Source organism: Balearica regulorum, chromosome Z (genome assembly GCF_011004875.1).
Source record: "Balearica regulorum gibbericeps isolate bBalReg1 chromosome Z, bBalReg1.pri, whole genome shotgun sequence".
Classification (NCBI taxonomy): domain Eukaryota; kingdom Metazoa; phylum Chordata; class Aves; order Gruiformes; family Gruidae; genus Balearica; species Balearica regulorum.
In genome coordinates, this window is record NC_046220.1 from 74,385,792 (window position 1) to 74,402,592 (window position 16,801).

Here is a 16,801-nt window from a genome sequence, read left to right on the forward strand (position 1 = left end):
CTGATATCTTAATGTGCAGCAGCTGCTCTCAACTGGGGACTGACTTTTCCTGTTTTGTAAGGTATTTGGTTTTGATAAGCTTCCTCCCCCTTCATTCCTCCCTTGTGACAGCTGAGCAAGCTGCAGCTTGAGCATGGCTCGCAGCCTGTTGCAAGGCTGTGCAGAGCAAACGGAGCAGCTGTTTTCTCAAACCACCCACGGAAACAAGGGCAGTGTGTTTCAAGCTGCAGTCGTTGAGTAGCAGCCACGATTCCTCCTGTAGGTGCTGAGCTGAAACTCCATGTCACGGTGCTGCTCTGAGGTTATCCTTCTGTGTGGGGAAGGTATTGGAAGTGTAAATGGTAAGTGAAGAAGAAACTGAGGGCATCAGCATGGGCTGCCTTTTAGGTCACCTTGATAACTGGTGGCATGACCCTTTCTAGGCATGCTGAAATTCATTCATAAGTCCCATGTGTGGTGCACAGCCAGAAGCTTCATAAGTTTGGAGAAAAGAGAGGTAGAAGCCTTCTACCCTAGCACACCTATGATCACAACTGCAGACCTAAAATACACTGTCTGCTCTTGACATCTCTGCTTGCTTTTGGGCTGGACAGAATGAAACTAGGAGAAGAGCGTCAGCAGATGGGTCAGCGAAGTCCGATCTGATGTTGCGTTTCCCCACAGACTTCTGTTTCTTCAAGCAAAATAATTTCTGTGGAGTGGAAGAAGTTGGGCTGTGACCTTCCTTTGCTCTGCTCTTGAGGAGAGTAAAGCTCCTGCCATGCTTTCATCCACTGGAAAATGGGATAATTGTGCTTTCTTCCATCTATCTGCACACGTTGTGGCAGCTGTCAGCATTTGTATCTCTGCTTTTCTGGCTGTTGATGAGGGTTCCTGTGGGTCACAGTAATACAAACAATACTTGTCAATAGAAACAATGCCACTTGTCATTTGATCAAATATTTGCATTTAGTTATTCTCTAATAAAGTTTGAGCTCTCCAGTCTTAACATTGTCATGCTCACTAGCTTGAAATTAGTTTTAGAATATGCGAGCAGGAAGCCAAAACAGCCATGGTACTTTCTGTCTCCAGGATTAGAGATCATGTGTGCTCTGCGGATCCTCTTGCTTGTGTTTTTATTGTTCATAGAAAAGCACAATTTAGGCAAGGAACCTCTTAAATTTGGTGTTTAAATCTTTACTCTTCAGTGTTACATAGGCTTTAAATCGTCAGACTTGATCTGCTTTGCAAACTGTAAAAGTTTACTGTCTTCCAAATCAAAGCTTTAGAACTTCTCATCCTGCTGTCAGAAGTCTCACAGGGAATTTCAAATGCTGGGTAGTACAAACCATTTTTATAGTGTTTATTTTCATTTTCATGAGAGGCTGCTCTGATACTAATGGGATGGAAAACCCCCTATTTGTACAATGTAAGGCCCCTTGATACAGTGCTTTACAGTGCTTTCTGAACAAGTTTAATTAGAAATATATGAATTAAATGTTCCAAGAGTATTTTCCAGGAATAAAACAGCTGTTGGTCTTTCCTACTCTTCCGAACTAAAGGTCATTTTTGGAGAAATTGGGCAAAGTTTTTGTTTTGTCTCGGAACATGACACTTGCCAAGTTATTTTTGGATCCCAAATGAAGTCAAACTTGCAAGAGTCTCACCCTCTTGTGCCTATAGTGAAAGTAAGCCTCTTGCACCTGGAGAAACAGCTCTCTTTTTTTTCCCCTCTTTTTTTTCCTTTTTTTTCCCCCCTTTTTCCTTTTTTTTTTTTTCTTTTCCCAGCACACATTGTCATTAAAAGTTCCAGTACAAAAACAGGGAAGAAGGGGGAGGGAGAAAGCATGGGTGAGAGGAAGAGTTAAAGACTCAGAAGAATATTGTGTTATTGTTCACCCAAGAGTGTCCCTCAGGCTGGATAGCAAAGCTTTTTGATTTTTAATTTAGATTTAACTTGCTATTAGATTCACCCTGAGATAGAGCTTGAGGCTATATTGACTACTTTTTCATACTCCTTGGTTGATGGATTTCCCCATGTGTCCTAGCTGATTCTTGCAGGAGGAAAAACCTCTGGGTGCACTTTATCCTCAGCAGTGATGTAACTTGCTGTGTGCATGGGCTCAGGCAGAGACTAGGCACCGTCCACTTGGCCTGTCCCGGTGGGGTGTCACCTCACGGGCTTTGGGCAGACTGTGCAGCCCAAAGGACTGCGACGTTGTCTTCTCCAAAGACACAGTGGACTTGTCAGCAATTGAGTGACAAAGGAAGTGTTGATAAAAGATGCCCCAGATCTCAGGAGTGCTCTGGGCTTCAGGGAGCTCTTGGTAGTCCATCTCTCAGCTACAATGTGGAAATCACACTGTTACATAGAATAAGGGTTCAAACTGTTTGAGCTAATGAATTAAGCGTCAGCTGTGCCATGCAATCTCCCTGCTGGATGCTCAGCCTGTGGCGAACACAGGCGTGTTTCAACTTAATATAACCAGCACTGGAAGCTGTGTAAAATTTATTAAATGTCATCCTTGCTGTATTTTAAGACTATAAAAATGGCTAGTTACTACATCTCCTCTAAAGGACAATAATTTTTTACCCTGTTGGAATTTAATGGTGTGTCTGAGCCTTATATGCAGCAAAGGAGGACAGTTCTGGCTTAAGGAAATCAAATGGGACATATTACAAAAAGTAGAAAATGAGAATGTGGAAGGAAGTTGAACGGCTCTCTGGGAATTGGACAACATGAAGTGATTGCTGCTGGACACTGTGATACAGTTAAGAGATGTAGAATCTGTGGGAACACAGCTTCATGTTCCTCATCAGCTGCTGGAGATCTCAAAGCAGAAGCCTGTAGAGAGACTAACGAGGCTCTAAGCAGCTTCACAGGCACACAGTTGTCATGTTTCATTTGTGGATCTTCTGTCATAAGAAAGGAAGTAAGATGGGATATTTCTACAATGCAAATATAGCCACAGCCAAGAGGGCACCCACAAGTGAATGTACGAATAAGATCCTGGACTGTTTCTTCTAAGAATAATCAGAAAACAGCTGGAAGAAGTAATAGATGGTTTCAGGATGGACAGTAAACATTGATAGTGGAGGATGCCATGACCTGAAGTATGAACAAAGATGTCTTTTAAAATTAGTATTCTAAGTTGTATTTTTTTCATGTGAACATGCTCAAATCCTGACAGATTAATTTCACAGAAAATTTCCTCAAGTATGAATGAATGTAGCCAGGATACTTTAGATTCTGTAAGAGATGCAAAGCTCACAGTGAGTTGGAGATCCACGGAAGTTATTCCTGGCTATCAGTATTGCGTAATGAACTGTTTCTGGGGCACAGCAGAGGAGCAAATGAACACAGGATTTGGAATGTTCGTTTGTTTTACCTATTTTTATAAGGGGTGGATTTCTAATGCCTTAGCTTCTTAAAACATATCCTAGATAACCTTCATCCAAGTCCCCATCTCTGCTAAACTGCAGGAAGAGGAATGAATCTCTCCTGCTCAAGTGCAGTGAAAAGAAGAAATGAAGTTGAGTGTGGTCACCAGCAAGCTTGATGCCATCACCTGGAGTAATGATTCTCTGCCAAGTCTCTCAGATGAGTGATCATGTGTTTTAAGTGATTATATGGTAGCTAGTTGACATGACCATAGAAACTTGACTTTTCTCCTTTGCTGAGGGTATGTCCCCAGTCAGGAAGACCTTTATCTCAGAAGTATTCAGGACTGACGTCTGACCATTAAGAACCTGAAAACTGGAGGATATCAGGCACTTCTTTCTCCTCTAATACTTTATTTCTGCCACAAAAGTCCACCTTGGTGTAAATTTGGCTTTCCATTGATATTTTTTCCCTCTCTCTTCTGTCTGATTGAACTTCCTCAGCCCACAGTGTGCAGGACCTCACTCTGCACAGCTCTGACAGCTTTCAGCAGTTTTCTGGCAGCTTCTACAATACACAAGGTAGCAAGCGTGACAAAAGAGTATATAATCTTATGATATGATAGTATCCTGTTCTTTCACTCACCTTGTCAATGTAAAAATAAGCTATTTTAATTTTGGACCAAAACTATGTTAAAACTATAAGGCTGTGTTCCAGTGTTGTAGAACCTTTCACCAAATGCTGCTGAAAGCATCTCTTTTTTTTTCTTTCTGTAGAACTCTATAATAAGAGCTAGAATGTTCTTTTCTGTGGGTGATGTTCATAAAAGTCCATTGCCAAATTTCTTAGTACCTAACAAATAATCAACCTCCTCCTTTCTGCCTGAGCAATGGCACAGCAGGTCCATTTTTTCTAGCTCTAGCTGAGGACAGAGGTGAAAATTTTACCTGGACCCTGATGTCACAGGGTTTGTGTTCTGGCTGAATTAGGAACAGATGGCAACTCAAAGAGAAAGAATCTTGGGGAAAAAAAATAACACACAGAAAGCAATTAAGTCATAAGCTGAAAAAGGAAAATAAACTCAGCATGTGTAATATCTACAGATAATTTACTTCACCAGTTCAGTTTTGTTTATATGCAGCTGAAGTTCTCTGGTAATGCATGTTCCCTACAGCACAATTTTTTTCTTTAATTAGAAAATTCTTTTATTCAAACTGAATTTCTCTTACCATGCATTACAGTTGTAATAAGCAGCTGGAGCAAAGTACGTAAAGGTATACCCAGCATCTTGTCTTTTTTTTGTTTCATGTCACTTCTAAGAACTCTCCCAATTTTTCAGAGTCCATTGCTGCCCTATGGCAGAAATAGTGCTGTCCGCTTTCAGTGAGTTACACACTGTTCTCATTACAGATGTTATTTTTTGGCATTATTGTCAACCCACTCAGTTGTATAGCTTTAGACTGCAAATTGTTGTTTTCTTCCCTCCCTTTTTCTCCTGACACACACCCACTATTTCCAGCCTCTCCTGTCTGGGATAACATCGCATTTGCAAAGCCTTAGCCAAGGCTAAAGCTGCTCTTTTCCCTTCCCACAGGACTCAGCTTCAGCTTCCCACGTGGAATTGATTGAAAAAATTCTTCCAGAAAATATATTTTGACAAAACCCCTGAACTTTTGACCCAAAGAAGTATGTGAAAAATATGAGCTTTCCACTGGAAAATGCAGATTTCTACTGAAAATCAAACAAAAGTTGGTTGAAAACCTTGAGTCAGAAGTGTCCCAGGATCACCACGTCCTGGCGAGCGACATGCAGTGTAGGAAATGCAACGTGCCTAGGGAACTGTTTGTGCCAAAATAATGAGGCGCTTGAATTAAAAATCCCATTAAGTAATGTAGCAGCACTTCCAAATACAGTCTAGGAAACATTTTTGGCCAAAATGTGTCAGAATTTTGGGGGTCAGGGGAGATTTGAAGGAGAGGACAACAACCATTTAGAAAAAAAATTCTGTGATAGATTTTTAGATTTTCACCTACAGGCATTGAGGGAAACAAACAAACACACACACCCCCCCACACATACCCCCCTACACCACACCAACACCCACCTACTCTCTATTTTCTGGCTATTTCTATTACTATTTTACATGGTAGCTTTTCATAAAGAAGTTTAAATGAGGGAAACTTGGCTGCAGTCATTTTTTCTGTGGTGAAAACTAAACTCAGTAATGAGCATAAATAAGGCTGGCTTATTTCCGATGAGGCTTTCATAACGGTGCTCCTTTGTGTATTCTGAGGCTGTGTGAATACACTCAAAAGTACATGATGCTACAAACTGCTAAAAAAAATAAAAAAGCATATATTGTATGTATACATAGCTTGAAATCTGATGGACTTTAAATGAAAAATGCTTGCTATTATATTTATTAGTCAGAAAAATACAGACATAAAGAGCAAAACTAAAGTAGTACTTAATCAGGAAAAGGAATTTTGCTGGTTCTGAGTGCTTTGAAATAAGTTTAATGTAAAGATTTTTTTTTCTTCCAGTTGGTCTCAGCATTTAATTTCTCAGTGTATAACCTGTGCAGAATGAAAGCGCAAGTGCAGAGCACGAGTTCAGTAAGTGCTGGAAGTCTCTGGAAGCTGTTGGAAAGCACATCTGTGTGCTGGAAGCAGACTTTTACAGTCACTTCATCCTAAGCAGCTCTAGTGGGCACAGTGCATTTCCCACTCTGATTTCCTTAATTTACTTTACCCATAAATTTACACAGGTATCTCTATAACACATTTCTCTGTAAGACAGAACAGAAAATTAAATTAATAAAAAATATTATTTCCTCCAGTAGATTAGCATTTGAAATATGAAGTATTTCTTTTTTTTTTACAGTAATGGACTATTTCTGAGGGAACCACGTTTCTCAGGGTTAAACCCATGATAATTTCATTCACTAGTGCTATTGTATAGGGTCTTTATACTTCCAAACGATATATTGTCTCATGGCAAACACCAAGTCTGTTCCATAAATTAAATCAAGGTGCAGGGTTCATGTTACAGTGAGTTTAGAGGCAATACAGGCTCAGTGTATTCTTGTTCCTCCCTCCTCCCTCCTCAGACTGCGCTGTGGAGGGATTCATGACCATAGTTTGATGGCAGGAACAAATATGTGGGGAAGTGAATGCTTTGTTGGGTTAAACTAAAAGTTTGATGCAGAACACTGGCCTTGAATTGTGGCCTTGACTTGTGGCCTTGAATTCATGATATTGATACTTTACAACCCTGCAAGAAGCAACAGGAGTGCAGGAAACATCCTCCCATCCCAAGAACCACTCTTTAGGCTGAGGTTAAAACGGTTTTTCATTAGTCATCATGAGGTCAGAGCTAAAACCAAAGAAACCGCAACAAGCCATGCCTGAGCAAGAAATGCTCAGTCAGGGGACTGATGGGTGCAGTTGCACTCTCTTTGGTGACAAAGCTGGTTTATAAATTTCCGTGCCCTCCCATCAGCTGTTTGTGGGGACGCACCACTGCACTGATGCCTGAAATAGCTGTATGGGTGTGCCCAGCAGTACTGCCAAGACAACCATGTAAATTTGTGCATAACCTGAAAATATACCTGGGGTTCTTTTATTCTGAGCTGGCAGCAGTTCTAGCTCCAGCTTAGTTTTGCTGCTCTACTGCTTTTCAGTAACTAGGGATTTTCTGATAGGCCCAAGGTGTCAGGAGCTGTTGTGGCAAGTTGAACTGTGAGTTGACAACACTGCAAATTCTGGAGTGTCTCCTTGGTAAAATTGGCCCTCAGACTTCTTCATGCTCTACGGTGACTTCAGTCTGGACGATGAGTGTGGGAGCAGCCTTTATCTTCCCAAGATTCAGCAGTCTGTAGCCAACAAATATGAAAGTTCTGGCTGTTATCAACCTCTTTTAAAGAAAAATGTAAAGCAATCATGCAGAAGTTACAGACACCTGAGGTAGCTTTCTTCAGGGGAAATCTGACACACAGACATGGCCTATTCCAGAAATTCAGGGACATTAAAAATTTCCACCTTTTTTTGCATGAAGTGCAGGAAGCTTCTCTTGGACCTTGCCTCACATAACAAAGAGGAGACAAACAGGAAGGTAGTAATTACAATGCAGAGAAGGACGGTGCTGCTAGCTGTGTTTCTGTGCCTATTCAGTTATCTATCAACATAAAGAATGAAGCACGTGCAGTCAATGTGAGTCAAGTGGCCACATGTACTCCTGCAAAGTGCTGCAATGACGGTGACAAGAACAGTATATGAACTAGTGCAGACAAGCAGTTAATGCAAAGGGCAGGAGGGGCAACTTTTAGTTTCATCCCAGATTTAGACGAAGACTGGCAGAATTTCTGCCACAAGTGGGTGGGACGGTACAGTCATATTGCTGAATTTAACAAATGTCCACAGAATCCCAGCTGGTTGGGGATGTTGTGGTTGTATTGGAACAGGGATGGCTTGGGATAGAGTCGTGCTAGCAAACAGCTGTAAGACTGTGAAAATAGATGTTCCATACTGAAAAATAATAATGTTAGGAAAACAATAATTAAAAAAAAAATATCAATGGGAATGTCTGAAGCCAGGTTCTGTAGTAGCCAGCATTTGCTGGCTTATTGAAGAATCTTTACTGCTGTCTCTGTGTGTGTGTGTGCAGTGTGAAATATGATGAATTTTTGGTTTTTTCCTGCTCCATACAGCTTGGATGGAGAGCTGAATATTAACATGCAAGCATTACTGAGAGAACTTGGGGAATGAAGTCACTACTAATATGCTTAATTTTTTATATGATTGCCTGACCTTTCCTTACAGATGTAACTGACGCAGTAGCCCAGTGACTAGTCAGCTTGCCCGATAAAGTTAGGGTCTGCAATGAAGACGGTTAGTTCTTCCTGGTTCCAGCTGGGTAAAAAACCACAACAGGAAAAGAAGGTCAAATAACCCAGACTTTCAGAATATCCAGGGAAGATCAAATCCTGTGGAATGAAAAGAAATCAGCAGAAATTTGTGACAGTGCTTTGATTCCTTGAGCAGCAGGAGGAAAGCCACATCTACTGATTTGCTGGTCTAGCCTCTGTATAGGCATTCCTGCTTTGTAGATTCATGCTTGCCTGACATCTCTATTCAATCTTAACATGGGATTTATTGCTTTTGTAGTGTGTCTTGGCTCCTATGTCAAACATAGCCTTGATTTATAATTTAAAAAGAAACCTGAACATTTTTAGATTTTATGTTTAAGAATCAGAAGTCTTGATTTCTTTTTTCTTAAAAATGAAAAAAAAAACATACAAGCAGTAACTGTAATCACAGACGGGCAAACATATGTGACTTTGAGTCCTGAACCTATGAAACTTTATGGGTGTAACCAAGGCTTCAAACCAAGGTCAACCTCTGGCTTTTAAACTTTGGCTTACACTGGAAAAGTGGAAGGAAAGAGCTTCTGCTCTTAAAAACTGTTCGGCAAACTCTGTAAAATGGCAGTCACAGTTATTTATTTGTACAAGTTTGCTGTGGGATGTATCGAGCCTATGGCAATCAGAGTGGAAACAGAGGGGACTTTGAAGTACATAGTGTGGAGATCTCACTGTGCTGCCTTTGGGCTTCTAGTACATAGAGCACATGGTGGCTTATTTTTTAAGAATGCTTTTCCTCCATTCATATGATTTCCCTCTTGTCCTGACCCTCATACTGGCTTTCCCAGCTGTCCAGGGAAACTGTAAGATACTGGCGTGTTTCAAATGGGTTTTTAAATTTGTCTGTCCTTGTAAGTTTGAGTACAGCAGCTGCAGGAACACAGTGTTGCTGCATTTTTCCTGCTCCAGGGGAAGTTAAGAAAGCTGCACTGACCACAGCAAGAAAGTGAAGAGGAAACAAAGCCATAAGAGTGGGATACCTCAATCTCATGTCACATCCCCGGCATGGGCTGGGATGTCAGTTGATCCTTTGCTTTAGATTTGGTACTGCTCTGTATACGTTGAAGTGAAAGGGCTATACAATGTTTTTGCGATGTTAGCAATCCCTTCGAAAATGCTGAACCTTCAAGGCCATGCCGGGTTGCATGTGTCTCTTAGATCATGACAGAGGGAGGTATAAAATAATCCTCTGTAGTCCTTTGGTGGGTTGACCCTGGCTGAGGGCCAGGTGCCCACCAGAGCCGCTCTATCACTGCCCTCCTTCATTAGACAGGGGAGAAAAAGCACAACAAAAAGCTTGTGGGTCGAGATAAGGACAGGGAGAGATCATTCACTAATTATCATCACGAGCAAAACAGACTGAACTTGGAGAGGGAATTCATCTAATTTATTACTAGGCAAAACAGAGTAGAGGAATGAGAAATAAAATCAAATCTTAAAACACCTCCCCCCACCCCTCCCATCTTCCCAGGTTCAACTTCACTCCTGGCTTCAACCTCCGCCCCCGGCAGCAGCACAGGGGGACGGGGAGTGGGGGTTATGGTCAGTTCATCACACGGTGTTTCTGCCGCTTCTTCATCCTCAGGGGGAGGACTCCTCTCATCGTTCCCCTGCTCCAGCATGGGGTCCCTCTCACGGGAGACAGTCCTTCACGACCTTCTCCAACGTGAGTCTCTCCCATGGGCTACAGTCGCTCCAGCGTGGGTCTCTCCCATGGGGTGCAGACCTTCAGGAGCAAACTGCTCCAGCGTGGGTCCCCCACAGGGTCACAAGTCCTGCCAGCAAACCTGCTCTGGTGTGGGCTCCTCTCTCCACGGATCCACAGGTCCTGCCAGGAGCTTGCTCCAGCGTGGGCTTCCCACGGGGCCACAGCCTCCTTCAGGCACCTCCACCTGCTCTGGCATGGGGTCCTGCACGGGCTGCAGGTGGAACCTCTACACCCCCTCATCCTCCCTCCATGGGCTGCAGGGGGACAGCCTGCTTCACCATGGTCTTCACCACAGGCTGCAGGGGGATCTCTGCTCCGGCGCCTGGAGCACCTCCTGACCCTCCTTCTGCACTGACCTTGGTGTCTGCAGAGTTTCTTACATCTTCTCACTCCTCTCTCTGGCTGCAAAAGCCCTCTCTAGCTGTTTTTCTCTTTCTTAAATATGTTATCACAGAGGCGCTGATTGGCTTGGCCTTGGCCAGCGGCGGGTCCATCTTGGAGCCGGCTGGCATTGGCTCTATCAGACACAGGGGAAGCTTCTAGCAGCTTCTCACAGAAGCCACCCCTGTAGCCCCCCCGCTACCAAAACCTTGCCACGCAAACCCAACACAAGTCCAGATGGCTGTCAAAGGCCCTGTAGCTCAGTCAAAGCTGGGAGGTTGATACAGAAGTTATAGCATAGGAAATGTTACAACCTTTGTTACACAGCTCTGTTTTATGATCACAATAGCTTGATATAATTCATGAAAAGCTACTTGCTTTTTCCACTAGAAGCCTGGAGGCTGGGTGGGTTTGTAGTCTGAGTCAAGGGTGGACCACACAGTCCAGTCCATCTGATGAGTTGTGTAATCTGAGGGTGGAATTGCAGCTAGGAGCAGAATTACGCTTTGCACTTAAGAAACAGCTTCTATTCAGGACTTGTTCTCTGGGGAATGGATGCAAAACACCAAAAGAACAAGATGCAACTCCTTCTAGTGCATCATGTTTGACAAATTAACTTCTGACATTTCAGTGGCTTTGTACAAATATGGGAGCCTCTGCCTCCGTATACAGGATTTCAGGTTATTAGGAAGAAGGTATTTTTTTCTGTTCCCCTTTGGGCTGTTACGCCTTTGTGAGATACAAAGAACCTTGAGGTATGCAGCAAAATAAATGCTGAAAACCTGTTGTTTTCGTATTTCTGCAGTGTAATGACTTGCTTATAAGATAAGCTAAGGGATGATGATATGAAGAGAATCTATTTTATTTTTGACTTTCAGTACTGGACAGTAGAGATTAACTCTTTTATGCTTATTTTCAGACTGGATATTTCCATTTGCCCCATGGAGACTACTTCATTGAGCCCATTAAAAAGCATCCACAGAAAGAGGGAATGCCCCATCCCCATATTATCTATGGGGCAAATATCCTTCAGAATGCTTTAAGGAGAAGACGAGCGATCCCAATGGAAAAAGAACACGCATGTGGATTGAATGGTACAAATATTGCTGGATTTCTGCCTGTTTGCTTTCTGCATCTTTTCAAGCAGCTTTTATTTTCCAGTGGTGTATACCTTTCTTTCTGCTAAGCTTTTTAAAAATTCTGTAAAAAGACTTTATGCAGAATGAGAGTATCTCAGTCAAAAGACCTCGGGAGCCACCCATCTGGGTTCCTTCCTGAATACTTAAATCCTCCTTATGACTGCTGGGATATGTTTTTCACACCATTGATCCTTTCTACCCCTCACTTTTTTTCTCCAGCCAGAACTGTTGAGTAAGTTTGACTTGAATTCTTGAGCAGTTCTGGGATGATGAGAATTGCAGTCATTATTATTTTTAATAAAATATTCTCACCTCATGCAAATGCTGTCCTCAACATAAAGTATCTGCCTTCTAATTCATGGTTTAAATTTAGGATTTCTAGATTCTCTGTCATAGTTATCTGAATATTTAAAGACTTTTATTTGGTTGTTTGGAAAGTGGAGTACAAGGCATCAACAGTAAGGTATTTTTTATAGAAGCATAAGTAAAAATAAATACTGGTGCACTATTACTCATCGTGTCTTTGGGAAAACAAACTAATACACCAGCCTGGACAGGAAGAGTATATTGGCATCTCCTAATTACAAAATGAATTCCTTTATTTAGTAAAATCATTTACTTCATTGATTCATACCAAAAATTTACAGTTCTTGCATTAGTTCTCTGTTGTTTGAGGCCTTCAGGCTGTCTGCACCAAACTTTAGAAAAGGTACAGTATTGGTAGGGAAATGATTAATAACCTAAATGAGATAAGGGCCAAGTTACGTACAAATAGAGCTGCAGAATACGCAGGGGTGTGTTTCTGTCTGTTTTTCTCAGGTTAATGGTTACAGAATAGTTGGTTCTTTTCCAGGGGTGGAAAAAAAGGAGGAATGTAGGATTTTTAATCCTCAGTCATGACTGCTGCTGAAATTTTTCTGCTGTTTAATATGAATTGATAAATTAAAGAAGCAAACAACAACTCAGCCCCACTATATTTCTGGTCACAGACCTACTTTGCACTTCTTGCTTGGTGGCCAAGAGCGGTGTGAAATGAAAGCTGAGGGAAGCTAGAAAGCTGATGGGTAGGGGGGAGCCATCCAGTCTTCTGTGATACTGGGTAGGTGAGGGGAAGGGGAAGCTGTAAGAGTTAATATGAACACTGATCCTTATTATTTTTCATCAAATAAAAATATATCTATTTGTTAAACAAATAAGCCTGAAGTTGAAGCGCCATGAACATCTAATGTCAACGGCTTAAATATAAAATAGCTGCCTGATTTTCTTTTTCTTCTGATGACTGCTGGGATAAATGAGAAGAATTAGTTTAGATTTGCCTGTGAAGAATGAGGAAATGTTCTTGCCTGCTGTCTTCCAGGTTTCATTTATGCATGAAATAAGATCTGTAAGCAATAATTTTAAGTATGGAGAGGAGATAGGAGATACCATATATCATGCTGTGTGTTTGTTTTGTGTAGTCTGCTTATTTTCTTTCTACGTCTCTCTTTTTACCTCTTGTATCTTCCTTCAAAGTCCTGCAGAATGAGACAGAAAAAGACTGGCTGTACCTGGATGCTGGGAAAAAAAGAGCATAGCTTCCCTGAGATTTTTTCACTTACACTAGCTAAGTTTGCTCTAATGGGCTTTTGAATTTAAACTGCCTGTTTGATGTTTTTCATTCTAATTTGACAGAACTATTCCTGGTGGTAATAATATGTTCATGATATTCCAGAATAACAAAAGGAGTGTCTTATGAATTAACAAAGTAATATACTGGCATTTATGTTTCTATGTTTAACTGACTCGATCAGCCTCTAGAGCTAATGTCTGTTTTTGGTCAAGCAGTAATCTGCTTGACTGTCACAAAAGTTAAGTAATCAGTGTGAAAAAGTGCATGGGGAAAAGAAAGCATTTCCTTCATTACCTTTTTTGCCCTTTTATCATTGGTTCCTCTACAGGCCTTAACTCTTAATTTGTGTCTTATGTTTTGTTATGTCACTTCCATTGTAGCCAGCTCTTCAACAAGGGTAGAAAAAAGAAAGAAGTCAATGTCATCCCCTGTTTACATTATGCATTGTTAAAGAGCAATTGCTCTTCTTAGAAGTGAAATACAGAACAAAAAAGGAAAGTGAGTTAATTCTTGCTTTCTATGTGAAATATATTCACTACACAGGCTTTGGGGAGTACTTGGTGCATCAAAAATTTTAAATATGGTGAGATGAGTCTTCCCCCTTTTCAAGACCTCAAGCACTTCATGCTGTTAAGCTTGATGCCAGAATTCTGGTACACCCACATGATATCACAGATGGCCCAGAGTAATGCCTTTTGGGATCACTTTAAAGCAAAACAATTTCAATTTACAGTTCACATTTAATTGTAGAAACAAATTCTATTTTACAGATTAAACGTCATGACTGCTTTGTATTTTCAGCCCCAGCTTTGTTCCTCCTGGGCTGGGGCTTAACTGATAAAGAGTTACCTGCCATATCTCTGGTAGGAACTGGTTTTCAGAATCAAATATTTTAACCCTGTGGGCTTAGATTCATCATACAGAGTGTCTGCTTTTGTTTATTTGAGCTCTTATTCTGTTTGTTTTTTAAAATTAAGCTAAGACAATTGAGTTATTTCTAAGACTTATGCTTAAGAAACCCTTTGTGTGCCCAGGCTAAAATGTAGTGGTGATTTTTTCTTGGAAAAGTTGAACCACCTGAATGCTTTCAAGTCAGCATATAAAGTTGGGTGGTGATGATAGTGATCCTTTAGTCAGAACTAACCAATCTGTCAGGCAAGGAATATAAAGACTAGTTGTATAGGCAAAATCAATAGAGAGGAATTATTGTGGGAGGGAATAGAGAATGCTGACCTCCTGTGCAGTCTTTTTAAAGCTTTTTTTTTTAATGCAAGGACCACGTCACCTCTTGAAAGAAGCCCTGTGCAGCAGGCTCATGACATTTACTGTGGCAACAGCCACATGAATCTCCAGGTTCCCGCCTGCTTGTCATCTGTCTCATCTACATACAGTAATATTTTAGCATCAGTCACATTCCTGTGCTCTTTCAATGATTATATTAATTAGTTTATAATTTGCAGTAACCTTAACAGTTTCAGATATTTGGAGAAAAAATCATTGTGATAAATGATGTAAATTAAAACTTAGGTTTGTGCTGTACACTTCCACTGCTGCTTAGGCAACTGCCAGATGACTCAGTCATTAGCTGCATGCAAAACTGAGTGCTAATCTTGAAAGTAACATTATGATACTGTACATTGCAAGCTGCTGTCTTACTGCATCATTTGAAATCTGTGGGAGAAGTAGCAAAAATGAGCTTTATAAATAACTTTTCTAATCATTTTTGCCTGTAGGAGAGAAAACTAAGGATTTGGTGATTTGTTTAGTATTTCTAGATAGGTTATCTTAAAAACTTGTCAGTGATCCAAGATATAATGTAAGAGAGAAGGAATTACCCTCCCGTCTACAGAATAAGAAAAGATCTCCTCCTGTTTCTTTCTGTTTGTTTTCACGCAGTCTGTCACAAGGTGTTGGTTTGTTTGTGAGCTCCAAAATGGAGAAATTTTATGAAGTTTGTGAATGAAAATGCTGTGATCTAATGGAGCCCTTCCTGACAGCACTACAGAGGGGACTGATACAATATGAATAGATGGACTTCTTTTTCTGTGACTGGTGAGGTGGTCAGATTGCTGTCGTTTAGAAGGAGGGTAGTTGAGCTCATTCACACTACAACCCAGTGATTGCTGCAGTAGACTGTAATATATAAATGTGGAAAGAAAGGTGTAGGGTATTAAAATAGATCTCTTTTAGAATATTTCATTGGAGCTTTAGGTGTATAGCTGTATAGAAGTTGTCATATGCTTTGTCCTCACTGTGGCCTTGAGAAGATTTCATAGGTGAGTTCCACACAGATCAGAAGGTAGGATTAGTTTGGGTTTTACATGTACCTCCAACTCCTTGTCTGCAGAGGAGGTATAAATCTTGTAACTGAAAATTTTGCATTTGGAGCAATTTTACATTGGAGCTGTGTTGGGATTCGGCTGGGGTGGGAAGGAGGGAGGAGACATGCTAGATGCTGTGTGAAATGAGTAGAAGGGTGAGGGGAGCTGAAGGAGCAGAGAAACATCATCCTCCACTTGGAAAGAGGAGGGGAAAAAAGCCTGGGGCACTGTTTTATTCTCAAAGGATAGCCTTTTTTTTGAAGAACAGTGTGGCCAATGTAAGCAGCCTTTTTTGCTGGCAGAACCCCTGGTACATGCTGTGTAGCTTCCCTATCTTTTAAAGCATGATGCTGACATTTTTCCAGTATTTGTTTATCCTGTATTTAACCACATCAATTACTATTCAGCTTCATTTGCTTAGTTTCTCCAGAACATAGAGACTATTGTTCTTAGGATAGTAAGTTCACACATTGAATTGTAGTAATTGAGATTAATTCAGTGTAGAGGGAAGAGCATCTTTCTCCCTTCATCCCTCTGCTTTCTATGAACAGGCTCTAATAACCTGTTTAGAAGATGCTTGCCATGAAAAAAGAGCACATAGATACATTCAGTCAGAACAACCGCTATTCTAAAGCAGGAACAACAAAACAAACAGCTTGGAGTATCTCTCATCTGTAGAGCAGTTTGCATTGAAATGAAAACAGTGAGTGCCTGCTTCTGCAGACAGCAGGAGATTTAACATTTCAGGAGTGGGGTACCTGGGAAACAAAGACATGATAGCTGGTTTGTTCTAGCAGTGGATGAAACAATTGCTGCTAACTGGTGTCAAGAGATTGTTCCCTTCTGCCATGAAATTTCTCATGAAATGAAAGCAGAAGATTCTAACTTTCTTTCTGGTTTCAGGAAGACTTTTTTTTTCCCCCCAGTTGCTCTCTGGAGTTTATTAGACGCTAGTCAGAGATAAGATAAACTCTTTTATTGTCTTGTGCTTTCCTTCTCCAGAAAAAGGAAGAGTCCTTTTCTGTTTCTAAAACCACTGGATTCTGTGCCAGGGAGATAAAAATCCTTTAACTTTGAGTTTCTGACATCTTATATATGGATCTAAGAAAACATCTATGTTCATTTCACTTTGTTGTCAAAAATCCTGTTACTTCTAAGAAATAAGCAGGTGCAAATGTGTAGACTTGCTAAGCAATGAAAAGGATTCTAGATTTCATTAGCATACAGGTGTTTAATAGATATGTTTACTATTACTTTAACTTCAGGTTTTAAGGACACAGGGTAAAGTTCTTATCTCTTAGCTTGAGTAGCCTAGCAGTTAAATACTTGAGTTTAAGCTAGTTGTGTTACAAGTTGGTTCC

The 16,801-nt window shown here is 40.9% G+C and overlaps 1 protein-coding gene across 2 annotated transcripts in view; it reads left to right on the forward strand.

The window, feature by feature from the left end:
- Positions 1-16,801, forward strand: part of ADAMTS12 (ADAM metallopeptidase with thrombospondin type 1 motif 12) — a 177,021-nt gene that overhangs the window by 54,338 nt on the left and 105,882 nt on the right. For both annotated transcript variants that reach the window (XM_075739600.1, XM_075739601.1), the window contains one exon: positions 11,291-11,465. In XM_075739600.1, the coding sequence (XP_075595715.1) occupies positions 11,291-11,465 (175 nt within the window). The remainder of the gene's footprint in view (positions 1-11,290; positions 11,466-16,801) is intronic.